The 23,034-nt window shown below is 35.5% G+C and overlaps 5 protein-coding genes across 5 annotated transcripts; all 5 read right to left on the reverse strand.

The window, feature by feature from the left end:
* Nucleotides 1-611: 611 nt before the first annotated feature.
* On the reverse strand, nt 612-1,537 carry LOC133319526 (protein lethal(2)essential for life-like). The gene has a single exon (XM_061524396.1). The coding sequence runs from the start codon at nt 1,358-1,360 to the stop codon at nt 971-973; it is 390 nt and encodes a 129-aa protein (XP_061380380.1). The 5' UTR covers nt 1,361-1,537; the 3' UTR covers nt 612-970.
* Nucleotides 1,538-3,211: 1,674 nt separating this feature from the next.
* On the reverse strand, nt 3,212-3,999 carry LOC133319525 (protein lethal(2)essential for life-like). The gene has a single exon (XM_061524386.1). It carries the CDS (start codon nt 3,904-3,906, stop codon nt 3,370-3,372), a length of 537 nt encoding a protein of 178 aa, XP_061380370.1. The 5' UTR covers nt 3,907-3,999; the 3' UTR covers nt 3,212-3,369.
* Nucleotides 4,000-6,318: 2,319 nt separating this feature from the next.
* On the reverse strand, nt 6,319-7,119 carry LOC133319529 (protein lethal(2)essential for life-like). The gene has a single exon (XM_061524399.1). It carries the CDS (start codon nt 7,012-7,014, stop codon nt 6,478-6,480), a length of 537 nt encoding a protein of 178 aa, XP_061380383.1. The 5' UTR covers nt 7,015-7,119; the 3' UTR covers nt 6,319-6,477.
* Nucleotides 7,120-9,410: 2,291 nt separating this feature from the next.
* Nucleotides 9,411-10,217, reverse strand: LOC133319506 (protein lethal(2)essential for life-like). Its single transcript, XM_061524343.1, has one exon. It carries the CDS (start codon nt 10,103-10,105, stop codon nt 9,569-9,571), a length of 537 nt encoding a protein of 178 aa, XP_061380327.1. The 5' UTR covers nt 10,106-10,217; the 3' UTR covers nt 9,411-9,568.
* A 732-nt stretch (nt 10,218-10,949) lies between these two features.
* Nucleotides 10,950-14,420, reverse strand: LOC116775979 (uncharacterized). Its single transcript, XM_061524431.1, has 4 exons — nt 14,234-14,420; nt 13,846-14,053; nt 13,643-13,723; nt 10,950-13,522 (listed from the first exon to the last, which is right to left on the reverse strand). The coding sequence occupies exons 2-4, from the start codon at nt 14,051-14,053 to the stop codon at nt 11,244-11,246; spliced, it is 2,568 nt and encodes an 855-aa protein (XP_061380415.1). The 5' UTR covers nt 14,234-14,420; the 3' UTR covers nt 10,950-11,243.
* Between the last annotated feature and the right edge of the window lie 8,614 nt (nt 14,421-23,034).

The following is a 23,034-nucleotide window of genomic DNA, read 5'->3' on the forward strand; positions in this document are numbered from 1 at the left end:
TCTCTGTAAAAATGTGGTTTTCATCGAATAAAAAAAAAACTATTCGATCTGTATTTATCCAAGTGCAGCAACGCGGTGGTAATTGTGAAACCAATAAATAGAAAAGACTTTCATCTCCAGTACTTAAAGTTTACGCTTATAACAATCAATATAAGTATTAGTTCATGTATTTTATACTACGCTTGTTTATCCTAATTTCTATGTATTTTATAAAAGTATTTATAATTATATTTTTCATTTATTGTACTGGAATCAAAGTTGGTGTTACCAATAGCTACATTTGTATGAAGTCAATTTTATATTACATAAATTATCACCAAAATTTTAAACTAGCTGAATCCGTGAGTTAACAGCGAAGAATAGTTCATCTTATTTCTATCTAATTTCTAAAACAAAAGTAGTCTAATTTTCTCCTTATTACATCACCTATCTGACAGGCAAAGCGCGATTAAAATCCGATAAGCCGTCATTTTGCATACATCCATATACTCTGAGTAAAAAGGTAATATATCACCAAGAAGACGCTCCCAACGGTAATTGTTTGAATAAACGTAAACAACTGCCGACGTCACAACCTGATAGATCTCAAAAAGGAGAAAAAAAAAACATGCTTTGTACCTGAGAGTAACTTTTATTATCTAATACTAATGTTATCACAGTTGAAGAAACTTAAAACATTTAAATAAAAGCATGTAACATTCGAGGGTAATTAACAAAAGTTATAACAAAACTTAAGTGCATACGATTTAGGGCTGATAGACTTATCTTACCAATAAGAATAATACAAAGTAGAGATTTATTACATCAATTAGAATATAAAAACACATATTATATAATTTTTTTTCTTTAGATTCTTAACATAATATTTTTAAAATCACATATGAGGGTAATTTACAAAACTTATAAACTTAAATGCAAACGATTAAAAGTAATCAGACTTATTGGTTCACGAGGAATTCTCAAACTATCTTCATTTATTATCACCAGCTCCGGCTTGTGAATTCTGATCCTTGATCTCCTTCCTCACAGGTCCGGTCTGGGCGATGGGGACGCTTCGTTCATTCTTCGATACTGATGGCACTTTCGGAGCAATAACACTCAGCACTCCATCTGAAGACAGCCGTGACTCTACTGTGTCTGGGTTACAGCCTTCCGGGAGTGCGTATCGTCTAGTGAACTGACGGGATATAAAGCCGTGTTCATCTTTCTTTTCTTCGTGTTTTCCTTCCACGACTATGTAACCGTCTGCAGTCTTCACAGTTATTTCCTCAGGTTTGAAATGCTGCACGTCCAAGTTGACTTGGAATTTATCTTTGTAAGACTTGATGGTGGATCCGACGTCCCTCGCAGCAGCCGCCATCTGACGCCAGGGTCTGTAGTAGTCTCGTGATAGTAGTGGAGACACGGCAACAGTCAGTAGATCGTCGGGAGTCAAAGACAAGCCGAAGTCCTGATCGATGAGACGGCGAGGTCGTTAGTAACCCAACACGAATGGCAACAGAGACATTTTGTAGTTTAAATCACGAGTTTGTATCGCTTGAAGAATAATAGAGCAATGTAAGGGCGCAGTGCTAGAGCACCAGTCTGTTTCTCGTATCGCTTTCTTGCAATGAATGCCAGCCTGACGGGTGATTACGCTTATATATTGAACGGAGCGCCATCTAGTGGGCGCTAGAATGTTCGAGAATCCGTTGTGCGAGAGGCGGGTCAAAAGAGTATTATACTGCGTTCTAGAATTCGCATGAGATTATATACCACGCCATCTGCTGGAGAATGGAATCTGAGACTTTATTTGTAAGATAGAATAAGCTTATTTATGAAGGTAAAATAACAACGTGGTGAAAAATTAAGGAAATCATTATATTTTTGGTATTAAATTTCAAGACTTCTCTTATTAAGAATAATGCTTGAATTTTAACTCTTTCTATATCATTACCAGGTTGTTAAGCAAGTCAATCTTTTTTGTAGTCATATTTTTATGTTCGCATTAAAACAAAAACAATTACTTATAGTTTATTAATATTGATCAAGCGTATTGTCATCGGATTACAGCATTACTGTTATATTTTTCCTACCAATAATTAGCTGAAACTTCATTGCAACAGCAATTTTAATTGTGATTTGTTCTTTCGAAATTTTACCAGGCGTTTTATAAAGGGAAGTGTGAATGTCACTTGGATGAGGCTTCAATTTCTAGTACCTTATTTTCGTACCCAGAAACCATTTATCTCTTATATTATGTTAACCTCTAAAAACACTTTTTATGTTTTGTTTATAGACTTTTTGTGTGGTTTTGTAAGTGAACGAATTAAATGGAATAATTAAAAAATTTAAAATATAAGTATACTGTCCAAGTTGCATGGAATATTTTTTATATTTTGTAGAGGAGCTGGCTTAAAAAAAACATTACTATTCCATTCATACATTACATTCTATTAGAAAAATTGGGAAAAAAACATAGAAGCGAATTATGTTTACCTAATACTTAGAAGTAGCATCTGACTCAGAGTGTTGGTTTGTTGAAAACTCCCAATGAAGTAAGTAGTAAGGTCTGTCAGCACATGGCAACTTAACTTAAAAGTACTCCACATAAAAGTCTAAGGGAAATCATACATTTTCATTGACTATATACTGGAATGCAATAATGTTTTATTTATAACACTATTGAATTAAATTGTTGATAATACATGACCTACATCAACAGTAAGTATTGGATTCCGATATAAAAAAGGACATTCAGACTTTAATAATAAGAGTGTATTCAGACTTATTGCCATCAGCTTATTTGATCTTTTATGAAGGCTATTTGTAACAGTTATAATTATTACAGAGAATTATATATTTTTGCCTACATGTTATCATTTGTGACTGTTTAAAGAAATATGAATGTACTATGAAACCACATTTAAAACATTCAAATAGATTTTAACTCTCAGATCAATGCTTATGATTAATAGGTACATTGAGAATAACATTTCTTATATTTTAAATTTTACCTAACCCATATTAATGACTTTTAAATAGATAAGTTATAGCCGCTAACAGATCGACTCTGAGTACAGTTTTATATCTTAATTACCAGAAGAACTAATATGTATTGTGTAAAAGATATGGATTAGGGAGTCTGTATATTGTCATAGTAAATTATTTCACTATACGACTGATATATAAAAAAGAACTTGTAAATATTGAGAAGGAAAAAAGACGAAGCTTAATTGTAGACGACGTTTTATTTAACTTTCAGGTAATAAATAATAGAGGTAGGTACTAAAATCACATATGAGGGTAATTTACAAAACTTATAAACTTAAATGCATACGATTAAAAATAATCAGACTTATTGGTTCACGAGGAATTCTCAACCTATCTTCATTTATTATCACCAGCTCCGGCTTGTGAATTCTGATCCTTGATCTCCTTCCTCACGGGTCCGGTCTGGGCGATGGGGACGCTTCGTTCATTCTTCGATACTGATGGCACTTTCGGAGCAATAACACTCAGCACTCCATCTGAAGACAGCCGTGACTCTACTGTGTCTGGATTACAGCCTTCCGGGAGTGCGTATCGTCTAGTGAACTGGCGGGATATAAAGCCGTGTTCATCTTTCTTTTCTTCGTGTTTTCCTTCCACGACTATGTAACCGTCTGCAGTCTTCACAGTTATTTCCTCAGGTTTGAAATGCTGGACGTCCAAGTTGACTTGGAATTTATCTTTGTCCGACTTGATGGTGGATCCGACGTCCCTCGCAGCAGCCGCCATCTGACGCCAGGGTCTGTAGTAGTCTCGTGATAGTAGTGGAGACACGGCAACAGTCAGTAGATCGTCGGGAGTCAAAGACAAGCCGAAGTCCTGATCGATGAGACGGCGAGGTCGTTCGTAACCCAACACGAATGGCAACAGAGACATTTTGTAGTTTAAATCACGAGTTTGTATCGCTTGAAGAATAATAGAGCAATGTAAGGGCGCAGTGCTAGAGCACTAGTGTGTTTCTCGTATCGCTTTCTTGTAATGAATGCCGGGGTGACGGGTGATGCCGCTTATATATTCAACGGAACGCCATCTAGTGGACACTGGAATATTCGAGAATCCGTTGTGCGAGAGGCGGGTCAAAAGAGAATTCTACTCTGTTCTAGAATTCACATTAAAATTGTATACCCCGCCATCTACTGGAGAGTAGAAAATGAGTATTTTTATAGCAGAACTAAATTAAGGAATATTACAATAGTTGTAAATTTTATAGGACGTCCATTTTTTGAAAATTAAAATCAGAATAAATAATGGAATATGAGAAAAACTTTCTTTTTATGCTTGCGATATTATATGCTAATTTGTAATGGAAGTTGACTAATGGTAGAATATTTTTAAAATATTTATTTATACTTATATTAGCATTAAAAAAAAAATTATTACTATAGTTTATTTGTATTGATCAAGCAATGTATGTCATCGGGTTACAGTATTACATTTTGGCTTCTCTTACCAATAATAAGCGATAATTTTATTGCAATAGCAATTTTACGTGTGAGCTGTTTATTTCGGAATTTAATCAGGCGTTTCAGAATGTGAAGTTTGCAATGCACCCACAGCTCGCTTTACGTCGGGGTTAGGTTCCAAAAACACACGATGCAAATTAAACGAAGTAAAGTGAAAATAGATTTTCTAAAGCAAACCATTTAATGATCGAAGATAGGTTCCAGGCTTACCTAAATACTACCTTTTAAAAATAAAATTGAACAAAGTAAAATTTTTCAAACAAAAATAATATACGAAAAACGTATTCAATTAAACAGAATAAACTACATATTCATTTAATTAATGAAAGTTCAATTAAAATTAATCTCTGTCTGATGAGTCCATAGTGGCTGTTGTCGTAGGTCGGTTTTCTTACACAAAAAATTGGTCCAATGTTTGTTTAACAGCTTCTTTTTTCAACGTAAGATAAATTTCCTTGTAGCAATTGATATTCGCAGCTACCGCCCGGGACACTTTTACACTCCATCCACTGTCAGGATGGAATTAAAAAAAAACTCCATAGCTTCGTCAATCAAACACATCGCTTTAGAAATTTGTTTGGAGGTTAAAATTTGTTCTTTGGAGATTTCTATTAAACAGTCACTGTCAACTTCTTCATTAGCAAAATGCAATTCCAGTTCTTCATTATAGAATTCTTGGTTGTGCGAGGTCAGCAATTCATTTATGTCGGTCTCCTCTATACCTTAAAAATTAGACTGTCTAGTTAAATTGAAAATTTCATGATTCCTGATCCATCGGCTGAATAATATTAGGTGGAAAAAAATAAATTTAACATTTTCTGATAACTCATCAACAAAAACAAAACGCAAAATGAAAAGACGCAAAGCGAGTTTTTGATGTACTCACTACTAACTGGCTGTATATGGAGTATTGATATGAAAGTATTAAAAATGAATCTCTTTTAATTCCAAGCAATAACTTGCTTAGCATCGGTCAGAACATTATATATGTAAAGTAATATGTTTTTTTTTTTAATAAAAATAATATATGAAAAAGATTTAACATCGGTTTTTTTATAAAAATATCTTAAATATATTAAAAAATTGGGCAGGAATGAAATGTTAATATTTTGTTATATTTATTCTTATGAGAAATGTGAGTTATTTACAATTTTACAACTGTAACAATAATGAAAATAATTCCTATAACTATAATACAGAACTTCTATTAACTGATTACTTTGGCAAGTTGTATAAAAGTTATATTAAAAAATAATAAAGAATAGTTTATTATAATCAATGCTCATGTTCCTGTTTTAATGATCTCTCTAGTCCAGAGAATGTAGTTCTTATGCTTTCCAATTTTCTTTTATTAAAATTATCTTTTTTTAGTAACACAGCTTTAAAGGAATTTTGATACTCTCAAAACGAAAACTAATTTTTAATTATATTGGTTGCAGTTTGCACTGATTTCAACAGTACGTATGTAATAAATATGTACTATATATGTATATATAGAGTGCTGTGTCGTTTTCCAGATATCACAGACACAATAAACTCATACATAACAATCCTGAAACAGTTTAATAATGAATCCATCCTGGAAACTTTGAGGCGAAGTCAAAAAATATTAAGGGCGTCGTTGACTCGCTGACACTTCAAAATCTGCCTCATGTGAATGACAACAACTTCTGATAAATCGGAGGGAATTTGATTTTTAATTTTGTGCAACGTTTGCAATTGTATAACCAACTACACCCGTTTAGGACTGATAGTCTTTTATCTTACCAATACGAATAATCCAAAGTAGAGATTTATAACCTCAATTAGAATATAAAAACACAAATTACATAATTTTGTTTTATGTTTTATTGAGATTCTTAACATAATATTTTAAAAATTACATTTGAGAGTAATTTACAAAAGTTACAATATAAATATAAATAAATGCATACGATTAAAAGTAATCAGACTTATTGGTTCACGAGGAATTCTCAAACTATCTTCATTTGTTATCACCAGCTCCGGCTTGTGAATTCTGATCCTTGATCTCCTTCCTCACGGGTCCGGTCTGGGCGATGGGGACGCTTCGTTCGTTCTTCGATACTGATGGCACTTTCGGAGCAATAACACTCAGCACTCCATCTGAAGACAGCCGTGACTCTACTGTGTCTGGATTACAACCTTCCGGGAGTGCGTATCGTCTAGTGAACTGACGGGATATAAAGCCGTGTTCATCTTTCTTTTCTTCGTGCTTTCCTTCCACGACTATGTAACCGTCTGCAGTCTTCACAGTTATTTCCTCAGGTTTGAAATGCTGCACGTCCAAGTTGACTTGGAATTTATCTTTGTCCGACTTGATGGTGGATCCGACGTCCCTCGCAGCAGCCGCCATCTGACGCCAGGGTCTGTAGTAGTCTCGTGATAGTAGTGGAGACACGGCAACAGTCAGTAGATCGTCGGGAGTCAAAGACAAGCCGAAGTCCTGATCGATGAGACGGTGCGGTCGGTCGTAACCCAACACGAATGGCAACAAAGACATTTTGTAGTTTAAATCACGAGTTTGTATCGCTTGAAGAATAATAGAGCAATGTAACGTCGCAGCGCTAGAGCACTAGTGTGTTTCTCGTATCGCTTTCTTGTAATGAATGCCGGGGTGACGGGTGATGCCGCTTATATATTCAACGGAACGCCATCTAGTGGACACTGGAATATTCGAGAATCCGTTGTGCGAGAGGCGGGTCAAAAGAGAATTCTACTCTGTTCTAGAATTCACATTAAAATTGTATACCCCGCCATCTACCAGAGAGTAGCTAAATACAGGACTTTCATTGTAACTAAACGCTTTTATTGATTAGTTATTGTTTTTGATGATTATATACAACATTTTCATGCGTTTTATTTTAATATTATTCATTCAATTGTTTGTTTATTCTTAGTTTTTTATTGTTTATCCTGAAAATAATACTTATTTTTGATTAAAACGACGTCTGGAAGCTCAATCTAGAAGAAGAAGTCGTAGAAAGCTCTTAAATAATATCTCATTGACTTTGAAATGTGACATATATTTTCCACCTATTTCGTGTGAAACTAAAGTGGCTCCTTTTCCTCCTTCGTCTTCCTATTTTTAAGAATGGTCCTATAAAATTTTATATATATATATAATTATCAACATTTTTAAACACAGATCCGACGGTTAATTACTATCAAGACTCCTGTGTTGTATGATTACCGTTATCTATCACATATTTAAGAACTGAGATTTTAAGTGTTTCTGCTATATATATAAATACTAGTGACGATTGAGGAGTGTCAGATATTTTAAAGAGTCGCCTTTTCTGCAAGGATGTAAACTTATAATATGATCAGAATAATAACTCGTTGTTTAAGAGTTAAGACGCATCGGATGCACCAATATATTATACTAAGACTTTGGTTAGCGGTTTCTTCCGATGTTCCATCACATCGCAGGACACTGCCTGAGGACGGGGAATTAATATCTTCAAAGGCAGTTTTTTCTTATTTCTACTATTGAGATATTATTTTTGTAAAAAAAATATTAACTTTCGAGCGGAATAAACGTTACTTATTTAATTAATGGTGTGGATGTATGTATTCTATACATCAAGCAACGATTTGAATTCATTAGATAAGGCAACATTGTGCTGATTTTAATTTTAATTGACTCAACAACTATGAAAAGGCCGTGGAATTTGTCACAAGATTGTTTACTATTTTGTATTTGATAGTATTTACCAAATAACTATCAAAATGTTATTACTTTCTAAGTCAAAATATACAATATTTCGATGAAAACATTTACGATTTTTTAATTTAAAAGTTGTCACTTTTAGAGATTTTACAATACGGACTTTATAAATTCTCCCAACTGAATGACTATTTGAAGTTTCTAGTAAAGTATAGAATAGAAGGAAAAATATTATCTGATGTTTATCAAATCTGTTCGTATTTAAATTATTCCAAAGGGTGATACAATTAACGGCTGCCGAAAAGAGATAAAGTTTTCCAATCCATTTCTTAAATACTTTATAGACATCAACGGGAGGACAAAGAGACTTAAATTACCAGAAAGTTAAATTAAAGTTAAAATTAATAAATTTCTTATCGGGGAAACATTTTTTTTAGAATCTTTCAGTTCTTTTCATGTTTCTGTTAATCTGATTCTGCACATAATAAGCGATAACTGTTTCTTATTCGGCTTTGAAAAATATTCACTTACGATACCTGTTATAACATAGAGATTACTAAAAGTTTGAAATGAGTGAAAAAAATGACAAAGTAACAAGTTTCAGTATTACCTTTAACTTTATCAGTATTAAAACTTTCCGTGGGCCTAAAGTTATATATAAAAAAATATATGCCCAATTGGTCGAGCTATTTTTAAGTTATGTGCTTGGTAACATCAAATTTTATTTATATAAGATGTAGTAACATTTACAATTATAACAAAGAATAACTTTATTATCTTTTTTTGTAAATGTTTAAACCAAAACAAGTGTACCATGAAAACAGGTTCAAAAGATTGAAATAGATTTGATCTCAGATAAATCCTGATCATTTATAGGTACATTGAGTATAACAATGCTTATATTTAAAATAAGAGAAAGGTTGTTTATTTTAGGCGAGTTTTAGAATTTATTTTACACGGATAAGGACCCGTATTTATGACTTTTAAATGGATGAGTTAAGTCAAAACATCTAACAGATCCAATCTCAGTCAGTTATACCTCAACTACCAAAAGAACTCAGCATAATACTTTATTAGTGACAAAGTTGTGATTTATCATCCAATAGGCATATGTATTGTGTATAAGATATGGATTAGGGAGTCTGTATATTGTCAGAGTAAATTATTTCACTTTACGACTGATATATAACCAAGAACTTGTAAATATTGAGAAGGAAAAAAAACAAAGCTTATTTGTAGACGACGTTTTATTTAACTTTCAGGTAATAAATAATAGAGGTAGGTACTAAAATCACATTTGAGGGTTATTTACAAAACTTATAAACTTAAATGCATACGATTAAAAGTAATCAGACTTATTGGTTCACGAGGAATTCTCAGCCTATCTTCATTTATTATCACCAGCTCCGGCTTGTGAATTCTGATCCTTGATCTCCTTCCTCACGGGTCCGGTCTGGGCGATGGGGACGCTTCGTTCATTCTTCGATACTGATGGCACTTTCGGAGCAATAACACTCAGCACTCCATCCGAAGACAGCCGTGACTCTACTGTGTCTGGATTACAGCCTTCCGGGAGTGCGTATCGTCTCGTGAACTGACGGGATATAAAGCCGTGTTCATCTTTCTTTTCTTCGTGTTTTCCTTCTACGACTATGTAACCGTCTGCAGTCTTCACAGTTATTTCCTCAGGTTTGAAATGCTGCACGTCCAAGTTGACTTGGAATTTATCTTTGTCCGACTTGATGGTGGATCCGACGTCCCTCGCAGCAGCGGCCATCTGACGCCAAGGTCTGTAGTAGTCTCGTGATAGTAGTGGAGACACGGCAACAGTCAGTAGATCGTCGGGAGTCAAAGACAAGCCGAAGTCCTGATCGATGAGACGGTGCGGTCGGTCGTAACCCAACACGAATGGCAACAGAGACATTTTGTAGTTTAAATCACGAGTTTGTATCGCTTGAAGAATAATAGAGCAATGTAACGTAGCAGCGCTAGAGCACTAGTGTGTTTCTCGTATCGCTTTCTTGTAATGAATGCCGGGCTGACGGATGATGCCGCTTATATATTCAATGGAGCGCCATCTAGTGGGCGCTGGAATATTCGAGAATCCGTCAGGCGAGAACCGGTTCAAAGAGATTTCTACTCCGTTCTAGAATGCAGATTGAAATTGTATACCCCGCCATCTAGTGGAGAGTAGGAAATGAGTATTTTTATAGCAGAACTAAATTAAGTAATATTACAAAAGTTGTAAATTTTATAAGATGTCCATTTTTTGAAAATTGAAATCAGAATAAATTATGGAATATGATAAAAAACTTTCTTTTTACGCTTGAGATATTATATGCTAGTTTGTAATGGAAGTTGACTAATGGTAGAATCTTTTTAAAATATTTATTTTTGTATTAAAAAAAAATTTATTACTATAGTTTATTTGTATTGATCAAGCAATGTATGTCATCGGTGTACAGTGTTACATTTTGGCTTCTCTGACCAATAATAAGCGATAATTTTATTGCAATAGCAATTTCAGGAGTGAGCTGTTTATTTCGGAATTTAATCAGGCGTTTCACAATGTGAAGTTTGCAATGCACCCACAGCTTTTGGAACGTAACCCCGACGCAAAGTGAAAATAGATTTTCTAAAGCAAACCACTTAATGATCGAAGATAGGTTCCAGGCTTACGTAAATACTACCTTTTAAAAATAAAATTAAACAAAGTAAAACTTTTCAAACAAAAAAAAAATACGAGAGACGTATTCAATTAAATAAAATTAACTACATATTCATTTTATTTATGAAAGTTCAATTAAAATTAATCACTGTCTGATGAGTCCATAGTGGCTGTTGTCGTAGGTCGGTTTTCTTACACAAAAAATTGGTCCAATGTTTGTTTAACAGCTTTTTTTCAACGTAAGATAAATTTCCTTGTAGCGATTGATATTCGTAGCTACCGCCTGGGATACTTTTACTCTCCATCCACTGTCAGGATCGAATTAAAAAGTTAAGTGTGCTTTTTAGCACATGAGATAACTCGACTTAAGATCAATTATTAGTAATCACAATAGTTAACATTCAACCACCACACCATATTTGAAGCGAATCTCTTGAGTTTTACTGTGTAAAGTACTAAGAATAGGTCGTAAGTCAGTATTCCAACCACGTTGTAGGCCGTGTTCTAAAACGAAATTCAACAGTACCGTAGCCGCATGATCATCTAATTCTGGCCTCGCATTAGATCGAACATTATCAGAAGCCTGCGCTCTCTCAGCAATTGATAAACAAACACTCAGTGCTTTTCTGTTGAACACTGCTGATAATAATCGTAGTGCTAATGATTTGCAATCTTTTGATACTTGCTGACAGTATTTGAGGTCTCCGTAGCTGACGTAAACAGCACTTTGAGGCATGAGTTCTACGAGTCCTGGCAGATTGGTTCGATACTTCAATGTCCATTTTGTATCATGAGGATCGTATTCCGGTGGTAGAACAAAACGCCATGAGTTGCGTTTTTTCTTCGGTGGTTCGTTAGCATCGTCATTACTATGTCGATCTTGAGTACTTGAACTAGTACTCGCTGTTACTTCAGTGTGTCTCTTTTTAGGAAACCGACGGACTTCTGGTTTCAAGTTAATCGAAAAAGATTTATTGCTGATTAAATTTTGTGTTGAATTTAATTGTTCGACTGCACCCAGTAACTTTTTATATGTCTGGGCGGTGTCAAGGATCGAACTCCGTAAGGTGTTGTACATATCAGTAGTATAACGCAAAGTAGACCCCATTTGAGTGAAGAGGGTAGCGAAGTTGTCCAACATTTGCTGCTCTAATACAACTTTAGAATGCGTCTGGTGGTTCGTGGAGTTTTCTGCAGCTATCGGTCTGTCTGTACAGCTTTTTCCATAAGTGATTCCAGGGCCATAAAAGTTATTCGTTCTTTCAATAGGTGCTTCATCTGCAGACATCTCATGATCTGAGATTACTTCATGATTCGTACTCATATCGGAATCTGAATTTGCACCATGATGCGCTGACGGAGTTTCTTCTTCCATCCAATCATCTGTTTGCAACGTATTGTCAATTTCGCTAAGATCATTTTCATTAACAATTGCACGTTCACTATGATTTCCCTGAAATTGCTGTTCGTTCTGAAGATATTGGTTATGAGTAGTTGATAATGCTTGTCGTACCGAATTTAGAACCTTTTTAAGAATAGGTGACAGCGTTTCTTTCGTGACTTGAAGAATAGGTGCTTGCCGGCTTTTGGGCTCGTCAGAGATGCTAATATATATTTTCGGTTTTTGTGGTTGCCGTTGTGAGTCTTGCTGAGATGGCTGCGACTGTCTCTGTTGTGGAAGCTTGGAGATCTGATACAACGGACTGGAAGGGACAATAGAATTTTGTCCGATGGATGGAGTACTCATTCTGATAGTTCGAGAGTGAGGACGCTGTTCATAATTGTTGCTCTCTGCAGATTTCCTAAGTAAGTTTTGTACAAACTTTCGATTAGTCGGTAGATATTGATTCTGATAAGACGACGTGTGATATTGTTGTTGAGTCGGCACTGATCGCATCGATAAAGAACCAGTTTGGTCCATCAAATTCGATGAGTTCTGTTCGGTAATAGACAAATTTCTCTCAACCGGTTTTTGAGTCGGTATCAAACGCCGTGCCTCCTTCATTTGTCTATATAGTTGAGCAGAAATTTTTGGTGAATTTAGTAAGTGATGTGAAGTAGGTCCATTATTTAAGACTTCATCTATGCGGGATCCTTGATTATTGCTAGTCATCTCTATTGACGGGGCTACTGAAATTTGAGGTTCCCGGATCGGTTCCGGCTGTTCTGTAAAGTGTGAGATAGCTTGATTAGAGGGTACTTGCTGTTTCACAATACTGTTAGGCTGGACTTTTTCATCGTCGTCTATCACAAGGGCTGGTGTATCTGGTGTAGCTACATCTATGTAGGGCGTACTCAAATCTTGTTGCTCTTGTATTGGTAACGATTCTTGAAGGTTTTCATCTTTCCGCTGAGAAGAGCTCGATGTACCGTTGGAATCACTAGTAGTTGTTTCTGTCTCAGCAGATTCGATTGGTTGGTTGTCCTGTGCGATAATCGACTGTTCCTGTCTTGAAGATCCAGGCTCTGCATTAGCGTCGGTAACAACAGCGCTAGATGACTGAGCAGCGTCACCCAGTTTCATTCGCTTCCCATCAAGTTGTTTGTTCGGTTTTGGTGGTCGCTTAATTGATATTCCTGGCAGTGGTTTCCGAGGATTATCATTTAATTTCGACGAATGGTTTCGGTTGGCAACACGCAATTTCTTGTTTAACGGGAAGTTTGGTTCTGAATCTGGAAATGAAAAGATTGATTATTATTTCGAGGGCTTTAAATTTGAAATAAGTTGTATCTGAAAATAAATTTACAATTGAAATTAAATCTTTAAGACTAATAAAGTGATTCAATTCTCACCTGTTGTTTTTAATTCTTCTTCTACTAAAGGTCCATAATCATTTCTCATCGCAATCCAATATTTTGCATCTCTGTAACTATCTGAAAAAAATAAATAAATATTATTTTCTCTCAATTTCTGAGCCTATCTAGGTTCAAATATACTGCGACAATACTACGCAAAACCAAATCAACTAATACATTGATTCAAACTCACTTGATTCATATGTGTCTCTCCTTTCTTTTAACGCGATCTCTGGTGTTGAAAGGATCTTCGTCTTTAGGGTACGCAACGATGGCCTTCTGATCCGTCGCTTTACGTACTATCAGCCAAGTCGACGGCACGCATACGTAGTCATCAATACCTTCAAAAGGCAATTCTATGAACTGAACGACGGAAAACGCTCGCCTATAGTTATTATGACGTTTCATCTGAAACAAATAAAAATACTTTCGTAAATTCAAAGTAAATCGATATGGTCAAAGCAACGCAGTAGCGTGATTCTATAAATAGATATCACCCGGGCAGGCCCCATTCGTACACAGCCAGGCGCGTGGAGTTTGGTATCAGGATTTGCGTATTACTTCAAAAAAATTAATGCTAAAACATACCCTTTTGATCCTTGTATCTATTTCATGTGTGAACTCCAAATATTTCCATCACTATCTCTTCTTCTTCGTAAATAGATAAACCAATTGCTTCTCCTTTTTTTCCACTTAAACTTCGAATAGATAAGTGGTTACACGTCTAAAGCCAAAACTTGAAACCGTATCTGCCGGTGCGCATGACCTATTTGACGGAATATAGTGACCTCTAAAGTGAAGAGTGGGGGAAATCTACGTTGTGTGTCACATTAATGTTTTGTTATGATACTATCCCGGTCATTATCGCTCATCGTTATACTTATCTTTACGTGAGCGGTGCGTCACAGTATAAGTACAAACATTTCGTGTAACCGTCTTCAGATCTATCCAGTACATACAAGGGTAATGTCCTCTCTCTTGTTTTTCGGACCAAGCCAAACCTTTGCTACTATATTGATTTATTAAACATTTAGAGAGTATTATATTTCATTGTGATTAGTCTACATGAAAAATTTCTACTCATCAAGCTTTAAGCTTTGAGCCTCAAAGAGTGTCAAACTCATTGTAACGATAGTCATTAAGAATAAAACATGTCTAACTACGCTTACCAATTGGGATGAAGTACATAGATTACAGATAGCATGGAAAATAAGTATTGACACGGAGAAATGGAGTCCCGTTTGAGAAAAACTCGGTTAAACTATCACTGACGATAGTGTTGATATTGATGTGAGATGAGATTGAATTTAAACGTTCTCACTTGAAAATAGAATTAATTCTTTTAGGTATAAATAACCTTCCCATGCCTGATAAGGGCTTACTGAGTCACGTATTAAATATTGGTATGACCATATGTAATCATATCAGATTTTTTTTTATGGCATCTTAAATAGTATAGGAATAGGTTTCAAAATGAAGGTAATTAAAATCATTATTCTATATCTACTTTATTTCATCAATAAATACTTAACATATTGTCATGAGTCACAATTATTCTAGTGGTGTTTAAAACACTCAACAATTTCACTTTTAGTTTGTCAGTAAGACACTTAAGAACTAAAGGTTAGTAAATTAATTATATAAATAAACTATAAGTAAACAGTGATTCTATCGAATATTGTCGACAACCCTATCTGGCATTCTTCTCCTTATTTAAATCTTAAAAAATATAACTCAATAGCTTACATTACTGTCATTTGAATATCCTGTTCCATATGAATAATTTTTTTTAACGATAGATGAACAACACGGTGACTGGTTGTTCAAATATTAATGTGAAATGAATTCATCTGTGAATCCTTATATACTGGGCTAACTCAAGGCTAGCTCAAGGGTTTACCTTATTCCGATTCATGAGATAGCTAATAATAAATGTTGGCAAGATGATTTCGTATTCCATAAACGATGATTCGGGGATTTTCGTTATGAACAAAAGTGACTTGCTATTTTGAACCTTATAATTTAATGTAGAGTTAAAAAATATAAAAATTTATTAGGTTCTAGTTTTTATGGTACTAGAGGTTCCGGCAGCAAAAAAAGGGTGACGTTAAAGGGTTCAAGGTTACATCGAGAATAACACAGCATGCTGTGTATGAAGTTTGAGAATTTACGATAAACTTTTGCGATAATTAATCTATGCGCAGACGAAAAGAAATGAACAAGCATGTTAATGTTAAAAGTAACTTAAAAACGGTTGGCTCTTACATAACAGTTCAAGTTCCGCTGGAAATTTGATCAGATAAGAGTAAGATTAAGCCTAACAAATCTCGGGGACAAACTCATGCAAAAAACTAGATTTCTGAGTTGAAATCAATTGACCATTTGGAACGTCACACTGTTGGTATGTTAAAAGAAGCTCTGAGTTCTAAAATCATTTGAATTGCAAAGGTTGAAATAAAAATGAGAACAATGCTGTTACAGGGTTGATGGATCAATTCACAATTGAAAGTTAAAAATAAATTTATTACATGAAAATGCTTACACATATGATTTTACATGAGACGAAACCTCTTAGCATTCAATGGATTCACCGTGCGGGTGCCGGGTCCATTGCGTTGAAGGGAGTGGAGCTTCAACAGTGCCTGGGACTTGCGACCCAGGTGTAGGTTTAAGGGGCCCCTAACTAACGCGCGTTAAACGCTCACCTCCACTGTCCAAACTCCTCTCCCTACCTAACCATATTTGAAAAGAACCTACTAGGGCTGCCTTCGAAGTACGTTCCAAGAACGAATTGATGTGAGTTCTGGACAGGCCCAAGTCTTTTAGCAGGTTGTAGAGAGATTTAGCCGTTATACCTCTCGCTCCCACTTCTACCGCGTATAAATCCACGACGAACCTATTTCGAGTGAGTTCGTTTGTGAGCTCGTATAATTTGTTGACCTTGATGGTATGGTCTTTGGGGATGTTGGTTTCCCAAGGAACCGTAAGCTCTATCATCACAACGCGCTATAAGATTCGCGAATACATAAATATGTCTGGTCTGGAGGCCGACGCACAAATATCCTCGGGGATTTTGTATTGTTTTTCATACGTATCCATTATTATAGTCCAATCCGTAGCCGCTTTAAGGATGGAGTAAGGCTTGACATTTGTTTTTATAGCCCTAGTGCCCTCTCTCACAAAACCTACTGATCGCTCGTTTGTGGTTATTTCCTTTTGCGCTCTGGCTACCGAAAGACTAACCGCTTCCCGTATGATTTCTAGAACCCTATCGTGACGACGCGAGTATTGACCGCTATCTAGGAGTACCTTACATCCCACTAACAAGTGCCTAGCAGTTCCAACTGCCTTCCCACAGATATAGCAAGTCTTTTCGGTACCTTTACCCCATCTTACTAAATTACTTTGATCTGGGAGAGTCATCTGGAACGCATTGAGATGGAATTTTAGCAATGCTGGCGACCAATCATGGATTAAGGTGCGCCATTTTAGTGCTAATGGGATGCAAAAATCTCCTATGTCTAACCACTCGTTCTGCATTTCTAAACTTATTGCATGGATCTTATATTTATCATTCTCGTCTTGCCGAATAAAAGACTTCAATATATCCGTATCTTGGACCTTCCTACTTGATCCTAACCCTACTCTGTTACTTTGCGCTCCTATCATAAACTGCTTGTGGAATTGAAGCCTTGACTCTAGCTCTGGGGCATCTTTGTCTTTTGGGAGCGATGTAACGACGTCATCCTGGGATTTCCCCAGGATGTATCTCTTGGAAACTCTCAGGTGTTTGTAGAGCTCCGATGGCCTTTTTAGACTCATCCCAAAACTATTGCGATCCCTAAATAAAGCCGATGAATCAGCCGTTAGCGCGAGCCCGAGCCACAACTTCAACATCTTTATGACGCCTGCATCTAACTTTGACAAAAGGGTTTTATTGAAATCATAAACGAGGAAAGGCCAATTTAAACGTGAAGTTAAATAATTATCGTAGATTCAAGCTTTTTTAACGTTACTGATCTGTTGGCTCTCTACCTTGTTGAGATCCTTTAAAAAGCTATCTACCTAGCTACTATACCTTCTAAAGATAGAGTACGACCTATATTATCAATCTTCCGACCGAGAAATTTAAATGGTGCATTTTCTGTAACCGTAGAAATGCAAACCGCCCAAAGATAATCCCGGATCGTATGAGGTGTATCTTGTATTCCGCCTACCGAGACACAGACAGTGACATTTACTTGGTTTTGTCCTCAATCCATCGGTTCACTCACAGAATTTATTCACTTCATCTAATAGTACTTGACAGTGTTTATGGTTACGTGTCAGAATTGCGAGATCGTCAGCGAAGGCGAAAATGGATTCCGTGTATTTATTATTAAACTTGAACCGATACCCCCATTTTTTCTCGTTGCTGATTAATGTATCTACTAATATGTTAATTACAATATTAAATACAATTGGAGACAAACAGCAACCTTGAAATAGTCCTTCATTGTAACTAAAAGTTTTTGAATGGCCTTCTTTAGTTGTTATAGAAAATTTTATTTTTGAGTAGTACGACGCGATCATATCGGTAACTAGGGGCGGAAAGTTGTACCATCTCAGCGCGAATAGCATCAATTCGTGTTGTATCGACCCAAACGCGTTCTCTAAGTCTATCCAACAAACTGTAATTTGCCTCTCACTTTTCCTAGCATCTTTTAAACTCACCGACAGCAAAGTGTTGTGTTCTAGGCATCCAGAAATTCCGGGTAAAAACCCTTTCTGGTGATTTGGCCTAAAATACCTGTTGCTGAGCATGAATCGCGTCATTCTCGTTTGTAGAACTGAGAAAAAGATTTTGGATATAGTATTTGTTAAGGCTATCGGTCTAGTATCTTTCGGATCTGTGACTCGATCTTTTTTGGGAATGAGGACAAAAATTGCTTTCCCGAGGCACTCCGGGATTTGCTTCCTTGACCAGATTTTATCGTATATATATATGAGATGTTTACGAACCGATGGACATTTTTTAAAGACTATATATGGGATACCATTATATTTGGAACAAAAACACGTAAAGAAACAAAAAGTACGAAATGTTTTACAATTTTGGCAAGCTATCCAAATACTTGATTTTCAAAACCAAATCATCATCGTTTCGATGCACATTTGGACAGTCCATCACTCTAAGATTTGTACCATAGCAGACAAACACCTCCGTCAGGTAGATTCGTCGGTGTGCTGAAAAGAAAAAAAAATAATGAACATGTAGTTCACAAAATACATGACCATAATATGACAGAGCCAGAGTATTTTAAATGCTTACTTCATTCGTAACAAGGTTATATTGAATTGTTGAACCAATTCTATTTTCGATAATATCAACAATATTTTTCAAGTAAACGGTGCCTCCAACACGATGTCCATTCCCATATAACGTCGTGCCAATGTATAGCTGATTGAATAGTTCCCCAATAACACTCGAACGAGAGGCACAGCTTCCATGCTTATTGAACTCGTGTTCCCAGAATTTCGTATTGTCACTCCATCCTTTAGCAAGTACCGTGTACCAAGTGTTTTCTAACGGACCCAATATTTTATGATCAACAAATCGGTTCTGATTGAAAGAAATAACATTTCTTTATCATATCGCCGACATCCGGGCATTGGGTCCTGAAGTCTTCCAAACATCGTTGGCCATAGACCGTGAATGATCCATGCCGGACGGATTTTGTTACGTACTTGTAGGCCTTTCTTCCATTACTTGTAAGCGTAACCTGGAGACCAAGCTACAGCTATTTTGAAGAAGTCAAAACAGTGTTCGGCACATGCAATAGTCTTTGGCATCGTTGCTGTGTTGTCCACACACAATTGTGAGCTCGCTCTTGACGTCGTAACGGCTGTACTTTTAAGAACATTCAGACCAATGGGTTGAGGTCGGTATAGACTGCTGCTGGATCCAGAAGAAAAGCTACCCACTGAAGAAAATGAAGATCTACCACTACCCGAGCTAAATCCCGAACTTCCGCTGTTTATAGAGGTAGAACTTGCCGATTTAAGAATATCTCGTTTCCTCTCGTCTCCTCGTTTCTCAGCTTCGGCATAAGTAAGCTTTGGTGCTCCTAATGCAGGGAAAGGATCGTGTGTAGGAGATTGAGCATGCTTAGTTGAAGGGAGACTAGACCAAGATTGAATTGGATTTTGACGTCTGAGTGAACCGAGATGAAGAGAATTTTGAGGTCTGAGTGGAGTATTAGGTCTAGAGGAAGTTCCTAGGGGTCAAAATTTGAACGAAGCTGTAGCACTAGAAGCTTGAGGACTATTCGAAGGTAATGTAGCAGGAAATTGAGGGTTGACCCCGGGTCGAACTCTAACTGGTGGGGGTGGGACTGGAACTCTATTCGGGTGCGATCCACCCCAAACTGAATTTCCTCCGAAATTGGTTTGAGTAGGACTTACTCTACCAGAATTAGATCGTCCTGGACTAGATCCTCTAGTACCAAAACCTAACCTGCAAATGAACAAAAAAACAATGTGTTATAGAAAAATCTTTTGCCATCAAGCCCGGGGAAAAAAAATTATATATAATTTTATATAATTATATATAAATCATCCTATTTAAGGAGTGAGCTGTTAAAATTTCAAAGCGATCTGAATATTTTCCCGAGAATTAAATCATTTATTTATAAAACTAGGCTGAAATTTGGATTGTTTATTATTTTTCTGCTATTAGTCAGTCGTGGATGTTTTAAAATAGATGAAAGTTTTTGAAGTTCGCCCTTAGTCAAAACTTGCAAATAAATAGCTGGTCAAACGGGAGACTTTACTCACTTACTATTGTTCAAGCGTAAGAATGTCGACACATCACTATATATCGATATGTATCAAATAAGAAAATCAATAAACAATGTATTACATTAATGTATAAAGCTTAGATTAGGAACCATTTGGATGGGCACTGAAAATTTGTAATTAAAAAAAAAACATTACTATTTTTTAAGCTCTACAATTCATTTCTATACCTCGAAAATCTAAAATCAATTAGCTCGGAAGAAGAATTTACTCAATTAGCATTTCTTTCAATTGCCTATAATTAATTAACAAATAATGATCGTCATTCAGTTTATTCTGAAATTGTATAATATTCTGTTGAACTATTATCTAGAAACACCCTCCCGAGTCCAATTGAAGGTAATACTATTTAATAGAGTAAACCCACGTAAAATTGACTATTTTTTTGGGCTATTCGACTGATTTTTTTACGTTAACTAGTATTTGGAAAATTCAACAAAGAAGGTTTGCTTATTATTTTACTATGTACTATGTATAAAGCAGGTCGAATTATTAAGAACTACTTTGCCCTCATGATCATTTTAACGTAAGCTAGAACGTAGTGGGATACTTTGGTCACATTTTATTAACAATTAAGGGAGGGGTATGGGTTTCAGCGTAAAAAAAAAAACACTTTTTTGTGATTTTTTATCTCAAATACCAATTGAGCAATTTTATTCAAACCTTCTATACATTATTGAGCATAGTTTTGACTATGTTCTGTAAATTTTTCATCCAAAAATATTTAACCATTAACCCGTGACAGAGCTTCCCCCAGGACGTCTTGAAAAAAAAAAACAATTTGCGGTTTTCACTGTAACTAGGCCGGAAATTATCTGAAAATGAAAAACGATAAAAATTTAGGCAAATTATAAACAAATCTACCCCCCCAACGTTCTTTTATTATTTTTTTTTAATTTAAAAATTTTTGGCGGCCATCTAAGGTGTGAACCGTTATTTTCGACTAAAAATTCCGCCATTTTGTGGGTGGGAAAAACCTTTAATGTTAAAAAAAATTTTACTAAACGTAGGGGGGAGGTATTTTATATGAAGACAATGTGTACAAAATTTGAAATGAATCGGTCGAGTAGTTTTCAAATGGCAGTGAACACGGAATTTGAAAAAGTAGTTTAGAGAAAAACGCGTTTAAAGTTTATGAAGCAAAAAAGTGAAGAAAAAAAATTTTTTTTTCAAACTTACACAGAATCATCAATTCCAGTTTGTTATACAATTGCAACCATGACGTTAAATATCAAATTCCTTCCGATTTAATCAGAAGTTTTTTCTCATTGACATGACGCCGATCTTGAAGTATCAACGACGCCCTAATATGTTTTGTCTTCGTCTCAAAACGTTTTCATGATTGAAAGATTATTAAACTTTCATGATTGTTATACTTACATATAATTTTCATTGTCTGTGATATCTCGAAATCGATACTTGGCACTCTAGATATATATAAGTACATATTTATTACATACCTACTGTTGAAATCAGTGCAAACTGCAACCAATATAATTAAAATTAGTTTTCGTTTTGAGAGAAGCAAAATTCCTTTAAAGCTGTGTTACTAAAAAAAGATAATTTTAATAAAAGAAAATTGAAAAGCACAAGAACTACATTCTCTGAACTAGAGAGATCATTAAAACAGGAACGTGAGCATTGATTATAATAAACTATTCTTTATTTTTTTTTAATATAACTTTTATTCGACTTTCTAAAGTAATCAGTTAAAAGAAGTCCCCTATTATAGGTATAGGAATTGTTTTCATTATTGTTATACAAAGTTGTAAAAATTGTTAGTAACTCAAAAATAATTTAAAAAATATATTTGCATTTCGTACCATTGTCTTATTTTTAAATATATTTTAAAAAATTTCATTTAAACCTTGAGTTAAATCCTTTTCATGAGTCCCTTAAATAATACACACAAATAAAAACCATTATTACATAGTTGTACTCGAAGAAAAGCAATTCAAATAAAAAAATATGTTATTTTTATTCCTTACCAAATATCCTTACTGATATTATTATTGCAAAAGTATCTCTGTCTGTCTATCTGTCTGCTACGTTTTCACGCCTGAACCCCTGAACCGATCTTGATGAATTTTGGTATAAAGAAAGATGCAACCTTGAGGACGTAGGCGACCCTTTATGCCGATCTCGAATACCAATGCCGAAATTACGCAGGTTTAATTGCACACCACATTATTGTATCGTTTCTACCCATTATTTTAATAATCAGCTCATAAATTATTTCATCCCGATCCTGAAATACACGGGTGGTACTATGAAGTGCAGTTGGGGCACAGTGGCCGTAGTGCTATTTTTTTACTTTTATCGCTATCCCTATCCCAATCCCAATTCCGAGGCCAAAATTTATGAAGTGCAGTTGGAATTCAGTAGCTGTAGTGACAGAGAACAACTTAATGTTTACGCGAGCGGAATCGCGGACTAAAGCAAGAACTGAATTTACCGCCCGAAATAAGTGATTATTGCAGACTTCACTTAGAAAACGCCTGATTAAATTCCGAAATAAGCAACTCACAATAACAATTGCTATCTATTGTCTA

The sequence above is a fragment of the Danaus plexippus genome, chromosome 24 (assembly GCF_018135715.1).
Source record: "Danaus plexippus chromosome 24, MEX_DaPlex, whole genome shotgun sequence".
Taxonomy (NCBI): domain Eukaryota; kingdom Metazoa; phylum Arthropoda; class Insecta; order Lepidoptera; family Nymphalidae; genus Danaus; species Danaus plexippus.